The sequence below is a fragment of the Lipotes vexillifer genome, unplaced genomic scaffold, assembly GCF_000442215.2.
Source record: "Lipotes vexillifer unplaced genomic scaffold, Lipotes_vexillifer_v1.1 scaffold837, whole genome shotgun sequence".
NCBI lineage: Eukaryota > Metazoa > Chordata > Mammalia > Artiodactyla > Lipotidae > Lipotes > Lipotes vexillifer.
Genome location: NW_006775771.1, coordinates 944,936 through 954,064, shown reverse-complemented (window position 1 = coordinate 954,064; position 9,129 = coordinate 944,936). Strand labels below are relative to the sequence as shown.

General features: G+C 43.8%; 1 protein-coding gene across 1 annotated transcript in view; it reads right to left on the bottom strand.

The window, feature by feature from the left end:
• The window catches only part of PPM1H (protein phosphatase, Mg2+/Mn2+ dependent 1H), a 261,969-nt gene that overhangs the window by 165,120 nt on the left and 87,720 nt on the right, over positions 1-9,129 (bottom strand). The window contains exon 2 of the mRNA XM_007450186.1: positions 1,886-2,051. Coding sequence (XP_007450248.1) covers positions 1,886-2,051 — 166 coding nt within the window. The remainder of the gene's footprint in view (positions 1-1,885; positions 2,052-9,129) is intronic.

The following is a 9,129-nucleotide window of genomic DNA, read 5'->3' as shown; positions in this document are numbered from 1 at the left end:
CAGGAATGCAGGGGTAGAGGTGCCGGCTCTGCATGGCATGTCCTTGCTGCCTCCTAGTGGCTCATGGACCACACAGAGGTTCAGAGCCATCACAAAGGAGGGCCCTGGCTCCATCCTAAAGGGCTTATGCACTGGTTTCACTGTTCTTAAGGAAAGAAAGGTAAAAAGTTACTCCTGGTTCCACTTCTAGGAGGAACTTAGCAACAAGGGAAAACGCCATCACCCACAGGCCTTCAGTCAAATGGCAACACTGACTTAGTTTTACAGAAATCACTTTATATCCAGTGGCAGAGGAGACCTGCCAGGGGAAAGAGCGACATTAAGTCACTGGCACCCATACCCAATTATCACTAATGTCTCACATTTTCTGAGCCCTTTTCCATAAAAACTCAATCCTCAAAATAAGTCCATCAAGAAGGTACGAGAAAGACATTGTGTGATCTCCAGTTTACAAATGAATGAAAACTCAGTGGGCGTTATCCGCAGAGGATTACAGAAGTAGAACTGACTTTAGGATAATAATCACAAGCATTGATCAAGGATTTATTAATGATGACACTGGCTCAAGACTTTACATGGACTGTTGGATTTCTTACTTGCAACTAGCCTCTTCCACTGTGTTTGGTAGTTACCATTATTATTCTTCCTTTTTAGAGAAGAGAAAGGGTGAGGCTCAAAGAATAAATAACTATCCCCAAATTGAACAGCTTTAAGCAATGGACTGTTCTGAAAAGTCTTACTCCAGAGACCATGCACTTAACCAGTATTATTTTGTCCTGCCCATCTGGGTCTGACTCTCGCTTTTTGGGAGAGGCCTAATCAGTGCTTCCTCCAGCCTTGAAAGCAAGTACAACTGATGAATCTCCACAGGTCACTGTGTTTTCTAACCCTAAGTTGAACTAATGCTAACAAAATAAATCAGTACTCTTATTCCCTAAGCGTAAATGCAATAAGACACTATCACTTAGACTAAGAAGAGATTCCTAGATCCTTTACAATCCTATAGAAATTTACATACAAAAATATCCTAAGACCATCAGAATAAATAGTCGCATTGGGGTCATCCCATTTAATGTCTCTTTTCTGTAGGACTAAATCTGCCGATGGACAGGGTGCCGATTATTCCCTATACTTTTCTGAGAGCTCTTCAGAACTTTCCGAGGATGTCTGCTTTGTTCTCCAGAAATTGGAAAGAAGAGAAACGCTCTGTGGTTTGTCAATAGGGCACCCGGTCTGCAGGGCTGCCCCGTAGGATGCAAGGGCTTTGGGCCAGTTGAAACAAATATTAATTTGGAAGAGCATCAAACAAGGCTCCAACTGGGCAGCTCTAAGGGGCAGGCAAGGGGAGGAGGGGGCAGAGTCGTGCGTAGCAGGGCTGCAAGCCGATGGCTAGAGGTCCTCCCACTGCTTCTGGGAGACTTCCAGGTACTATCTCCTTCACAGCAACCTTAAAGTAGCTTCTTAAAAACCACCAAACATATATACTAATTCTTGCAGCAAAACTCATATATGATGGGCGTTTTCTTTACTTTAAAGGTTTAGAACCTAAACACCAGCTGCACCATTTATTTGTTTGTTTGTTTGTTTACTTTGGCCATGCTGCTCAGCTTGCGGGATCCTAGCTCCCCAACCCAGGATGGAACCTGAGCCCCCAGCAGTGGAAGCTCAGAGTTCTAACCACTGCACCGCCAGGGAATTCAACACCAGCTCTTCCTAACTCCACGTGTCACCTTCGCTGTGACGGTGTGATACCCTGAGCACAGACCTGCCACTCCACTAACCCTGGGGACGTGGTTTTTCCCTCTTCCATTCCGAACATCCCACTACGGGGCCACAGCGTGCATGTTCCTCTCACCTGAGAACGGGGGATGAAGGAGGGCCTTACCGAGTTCTCCTTGAGCTGCAGCCCCTCCCCGTTGGGAAGTGAGGACCGTCTCTTAGCTGAGTTCCTGTTTGGGGTTGAGGTAATGGCCCCTGCTTTCTTCTTCACGGTGAGCACCTCACAGCTGGCTTGGTCTTCATTGTGTGCGCTCTTCCCGGCATTGATAACCCTGGAGAAGCCAGAAAAGCCGGTCAGACAGAGTGACGTCTGGAGAGCTGAGAGCCCAGTCCCTCAGGTCAGCCCAGGCAGGCTTCACAACTGGCACAAAACGAATGCCCTACTTAATGCACAGGACCTTACAGGCTTGGTGGAGTAAATGGATTTTTTTTTAAAATGTAATTCTACTAGCATATGTTAAAACATTTGCTAAAGCAATGTGCTGAGGTCAGCTCACCTTCGCAGGTGTCTGATAGACGTGATCAACCCCACCAATCCACTTCTAGTCAAAACACTCGAGACAATCACTCTTTTTGCCAATTACATTGAAGACAGACGGCTGGCTCAGGGAATCCTGTTGCATTTCTCCAAGGGACAGAGCAAAACCACCATCAATCTTATCAAAGAACAAGGCAGTAATTTACAGCACACTGTAAAATCCAAGAGAACAGAGAACTGTATTTCATGACTGCCATGACCACTTTTACTTTACACATGGAGAAGTGAATGGATCAAAGGTTTATTCTTTTAAAATTATCTTCACTCCTTTATCTTTTCTCATGTAGAATAACACTCCTCACGTTGCATCATCACAACAGACTATGGGGCATGCTGATTTGTACGTCTGGCCCAATGATCTCATGGCATGTTGATATTCTTTGGCCTAATTACTAATGTTTTGAGCACAGGAATGCTTCAGAAAAATATGCTACATCATTCACAGACCTTTTTCTGTATCAGGTGACTGCAGAATGCACTCTTGGGTTTCGGCACCATTTTCTTATTAAGTAATTAAGCGGCAGCTAAGTTAGTTTTCCTGAAAGAGAGCTCTCCTTGATTTGCCATTGGCTGTGTTTTCTTGCCAAAATTTCAACAGTGTCACAGTAGGTGACAGAGTGAGTGTGGAGGATACAGACTCAGTGGCAAGGAAAGAAAGATGCTTTTTTTCAAAATAAGGTAAGATAGATGGAAAACCACTTTAAAAGTGTGGTATATACACCACTCAGTCTTCTTGTACTCCCTCCTAACAATTAATTAGAAGATGATCATTTTCAAATGACTTTTTATAAAGAATTTTAAATTCTGAAATAATTATAAACTCAGAGTAAACTGCAAAAATAGTATAGAGAGTCTCATACACCCTTCACCCAACTTCCCCCAAAAGCAACATTTTATATCACTCAAGTACAATATCAAAACAAGCAACTGACACTGATCCAGCACTGTCAACCAGACTGCAGACCTTATTCAAATGTCACCATTTTTTATATCAAATGTCTTTCAGTACTAAAAACTGTAATACACGCTACAATCAAACAGGAAACAGAGCAAATTGAGATCTGAGTGCTGTTAAGACTTCAGGGAGTGTGATTTGAACAGTCTTCTACCAAACCTTGGGATTCTATGGAGGTGTTTCAGATGTTTTAACATTTACTTTAAATTTATTTTTTAAATGTATAAGCATTTTGGAAAAAACTGCAATAATTTCAAAGTTGATTCCCATCTGTTACATGTGAACAAATACATGCTAGTCTATATATTTTGGGCAGCTTTGGCATAATAATCCTATCTTTTCTCTTTGACCAGTATCACTTGATTGGAAGAAGATCTGTTTAAAAAAATACCATTTGAGGGACTTCCCTGGTGGCGCAGTGGTTAAGAATCTGCCTGCCAATGCCGGGGACACGGGTTCAAGCCCTGGTCTGGGAGGATCCCACATGCCGCAGAGCAGATAGAGGCCCGTGCGCCACAACTACTGAGCCCATGTGCCACAACTACTTAAGTCCGCGTGCCTAGAGCCCGTGCTCCGCAACAAGAGAAGCCACCGCGACGAGAAGCCTGCGCACCGCATAGGAGAGTAGCCCTCGCTCGCCACAACTAGAGAAAGCCCGCGCACAGCAACGAGGACCCAACGCAGCCAAAAATAAATAAATAAATAAATTTTGCAATTACTTATCTATATGTAATAGGAAAAAAATCATAAAAGTCATCTGCTATCTCCGCTATTTCGAATTTCTGTTCACTGAAACTGCTTTATCATTCTTCCTGAGTTTATTATAAATTTCAACTTAACCATATTTTTATAAATGGAAGGCTTTAACTCATTTTACACACGACAGTTTTGTGTAAGATTGTTTTTTTTTTTTTTAAAGTAGATTGTTGCTTACAGAATGTGAAGACCATTGTCCTCGTGGTAGGGGTCCCTCGTAGGAGGCGGGGGTCCCTGCTGATCTCTGTGAGGTCAAATCTGCCTCCACACCCTCTCAGGGATGAAGGGAGGAAAAGGTCAAGGTCTAGTTTTTGGCCCCACCTTCACTCTCTCCTCTAAGGAGGAGGCATTTTCACAAGGTTTAAGAATACAGTGCTGAGAACCTACTGTATAGCACAGGGAACTCTACTCAGTGCTCTGTGGTGACCTAAATGGGAAGGAAATCCAAAAAAGAGGGGACAGATGTGTACGTATAGCTGATTCACTTTGCTATACAGCAGAAACTAACATCACTGTAAAGCAACTGTACTCCAATAAAAAAAAATTTTAAAAGAATACAGTGCAATTCTTGACGACACGATGAAGACACACACTACCTGCATAAGACCATTAATACCACTATGCTTGCTGCCCAAGCTAAGTAAGTTATCCCAAGTTCCACAGCCAGGAAGGAGCGCTGCTGGGATTCAGAGAGAGGCCTCCTTTGACCCCCAGCCCAACCTCTTCCTACTATACACGGGGATTTGCATCAGTCGGTGGGAGGACCAGCTGGACTGTGTGGGGAAGCACGGAATAAGCAGATTAGGCAAGCTCGGGTCCGTGCCTGAGAGAAAGGGGATTCTCTCCCTGCTTCTCTAGCTACTGGAGAAGGCACCCAGAGGACGGATGAAGGATGGATGGTTCAGATCTGCCTGTCTCTAGAGGAGCCCACGTTTAGTCCAGGTGTTTGCAGCTGGAGCTCCTAATACAGAACATGCATTTGTCTGGAGTTTCCCTTTCACATGATTTTTGGAGAATCAAACCAGGCAGAGGAAGGAGATTTAAAATACCACCTGCCTCGTCTCTGTCACTGATAGTGACTTCCAAGCAACATGTTTGGGGCAGATGGTTCGCTGGATGGTGATGTTACACCCCCGTGGTCACCCACTAACATCTTCCCTAGGGAAAGCCAAAGTGAAGGCTCGGCTAGGAAAACAAGTTCGTGACAACCATCCCCTCCATACTGTCCTCTGAACAAGATCTGGGCTCCTATTTCTGGAACTTGGCATCACCCTGACTATTGGGACCCAAAAAAAAAACCTAACTAAAGCATAACTTTAACAGAAAAAAGCATCACTGATCTCCGAAAGCTACATGCCAGGCTGACTCATCTGCCACTGCTATTTTCCAACAGTCAACAAAGCTACGATAATTACATAAATCACGAATCACTGTCCCTTGAATGTGCTGTATATCTCCTATCTCTCTTGGGGGATATTAAATTCCAAAGTTGACCTAACTTCAGCAAGAGACCCTAGAAACTTTATTGTATGCATGAGAAACCCAGGGCCCAGGAATACTGTGGCTTACACAAGGTCACACAGCTAAATACAGCAGAGTCCCAGCTCTTTCTGCTTCAGCTCTCAGTTGTTTAATTTTTCTCTTGTGTGTCTATTCTTATCGGCACTTGGTTGAGAAGGCTGTCCAGCAATGACTCATCAAAGCCAGGGAACCGTGAAGAACAATCAAGGGTACACTTCCTTTGCCATTTCAAGCAAATACAGCTTATGAATGACGCTGACGAAATATCACAAAGTCAGAAACGTCAACCTTGAGGGAAGACAGCAGCCCCAGCCCTGGAAGCCTGTTTGGTCAGATATCTGATTATTATCCAGATGATTGTCATTTTAACGAAAGCCACTGCCTTTTTAAAACACACAACTGCTATCCAATATTTCATATTATTTCAAATTCCTGACTCAGTACAATTTTAGTAGAAAGACCTGATTCTTCTCAATTTATTTTGGCTTTAAAAAGCTTGACCTGGGGCTTCCCTGGCGGCGCAGTGGTTGAGAGTCCACCTGCCGATGCAGGGGACGCGGGTTCGTGCCCCAGTCCGGGAAGGTCCCACATGCCGCGGAGCGGCTGGGCCCGTGAGCCATGGCCGCCGAGCCTGCGCGTCCGGAGCCTGTGCTCCGCAGCGGGAGAGGCCACAACAGTGAGAGGCCCGCGTACGGCAAATAAATAAATAAATAAATAAATAAAAAAGCTTGACCTGTATCAACTTAAATATTTCATTTTATTCTTCAAAGGCAAATGCTTTGTTTACTAAATATAAATAAAACCTCCAATTCCTCTAAAAGTAAACTGAGAAAAACTGTTTTCTGAGTTCAGAAGCATCATTCTGTCAATAGGTTCAATTTTTTTTTTTTTATGTGAGCACTATATCATTCCCTTCTTATCACAGGCTCCAGCAAAAAGTCAGCACTATCTTGAGATCAACAGGAATGACTTCAAGATGTCCTTTCTTTAAGCAATACCCACCCATGATGCTTATTTTGAAGACTTAAAGACAAAACGTTGGTGGACCACAGATCATCATCTCTTTGGTGTCATTATTTTTCAATTTTCCTACAAAAGAGAAGAACATCTTCCTCGAAATTAAACCGGAAGTAATAAAGCACAACGCTTAAGACGATGGGCTGTCTCCCCAGAACACAGCACACAGCAGGCGCTCAACAAAAGTCTGCTGAAAAGAATGAATGAAACCAGACAGAAATCAACTCTGCTACTTCCTAGATGTGTAGTAATAACGGTATCTTACACTTGTTGAGACCTAATTATGTGCCAGGGACTGCTGTTAGCATTTTACATGTAGTAATTAACTCATGTAATCCTCTGTGGACTCTACGAGTCGGCCACCACTGTTCTTCTCTTTCTAAAGTCACAACTACTGGACAGCAGAGTGTCTGGTCAAGTTGCTTAACTTCTGCAAACCTCAGTTTCTTAGTAGAACTTCTCAGATTAAATTCTGGGAGTTGCTAAAATATATGTGTTCGGGAGAGGGGATATTAGCCACCCAAATTAAAGAACTGGGAAATTCTGAAGTTAGGGTTAAAATTCAAGTGGGAGAATTGTGAGACGATGAAGGGGAAGGTTAACTACTATGTCTTCAATGTGGAAAGTTTACATCCAGTTCTTTCTTCCCTCAGAAGATCGGGATATGTTTGCCCTAGGAGAGAGACACGTGACAAAGCTGAATTCAGTTATGGACTGCGTTAACCTACCAGCCTACCCTCAATTGGACAAAACACCTAGATTTTTTCCCCCTTGTAAAAACAGGTAAATACAGAATTTTAAGGTCTTGGAAGTCCAAAATCCTATGCGTGTATCAGATACAAATGGAAGCTATGACCTGAATACCAGGCATGAATGTGACCATGAGATTTGTAGCAGTAGAAGACCCTACTGAAAAAGAACAAGTGATTCATTCTGTGCTACTATCACACACTTGGGAAACCTGTTTTCCTTCTTCCTGTTTGTAAAATACTCTAGTCACAAATTTTTAAAACATCAACTCCACCTGAATTTCAGCAGAAAAATCCTGGTTTTAATGGCAACTGGTAAATTATCAAGTTACCTGCCTTCTCATCTGCTCAAAACCTTGACCTTGAGGACATTCACCTGATAATATAACACACAGAGCAGGTTCCTATCACTAAATTCAGACGAGTAACTGTTCTCAAGTAGTGAGCCCCTGTCACAACAGCCACTGGTCCAGAGAACCGACAATGGAAACATTTTCAGAAGGATTTACAGGACAGTCAATCCACAAAGGATAGTCACAGTTGCTAATGTTTTGGAAGGGTTCCCACTTGTCACAAGTGTCAAGTCATTCATTACCAACCCCTCCCCCTTGGCAACTCAGCAGAAGAACCAACAGAGACAATGGTCAGGTAGACCAAGTTCAAACTTGCCGTCTCTTCTCGGGCACAGTAAGTTTACTTTCTGTCTCTAAAATGGGGATGATAACTGTCACTTCCGATAGAATTAAATGCCCTAGCATAACAAGTATTTAACAGTACACAGTGAGTGCTCAATATTATTACTTAATGATAATATATCCAACACAAGCTAGCTGCCTCTTGTGTTGGGCCCAGAGGACTTTTATCAAGTTATGGGAGTCTGAGGGGAACCTCCTCTTCCCTCTTCTTTCTGCCAGTGTCCCTGTGCCAGCCTCCAGGACACAGGGTCGCATCCAGAGCCTACAGGAGGCACGGCATGACACTTTCCTGAACACGGACCTTGAGCAAGGCCACCTGCTCCTCTGAGCCTCCTTCTCAAAGTGGTTGCAACACACAAGCCACCCATGTGAAGGTTCCCACCCAGATGTGCCCAACGAGGCCATCTCTCCCCAGGCTCCTGGTCTCAGAAGCTCAGGTCCCAGACCCACAAAAAAGACCAAAGAGAGAATTTGGTTGGGTTTGATCTTTTTTTGTTTTTTTATTTTTTGGTATTATTCTATTGCTTTGTTAATAAAAGCCTGGACAGTTTAGACTAAAAAGTTTACACGAAGTGTTAATACCGCTAAACAGCCAGTAATCACACTGAGTAAGAAGGAGCAAGCATTTTAGAAAGGCCATCAGGTGAACTGAGCTGTTGCTGATTCATATACAATCGAGAAGCAGGCAGCAAAAGGCTATAGGGGGAAGGGTGGGAAATCGATCATTTACGGAAGACCAAATGTAGCGATCAATTATTAAAATTCTCTTTTCTAGGTAGCCCCACAGGCAATGTTTCATGTGATTCTCTGAAGTGGTTACTGACCACCCAGACTGGCTGGAACATAGGACAACTTAATTCCTAGCTCCAAGGGCGTTAATAACCTCTCATTCTTGGTGTACTAGAAAACCAGGGCTCTGACTAGGAACAAAAGCCTTCGCTAACAGCCATCAGCAAAAACAGCCAGAACCTCCATCAAGAATGGATGTTCCTGGGCTTCCCTGGTGGCGCAGTGGTTGAGAGTCCACCTGCCGATGCGGGGAACACGGGTTCGTGCCCCGGTCCGGGAAGATCCCACATGCCATGGAGCAGCTCGGCCCGTGAGCCATGGCTGCTGAGG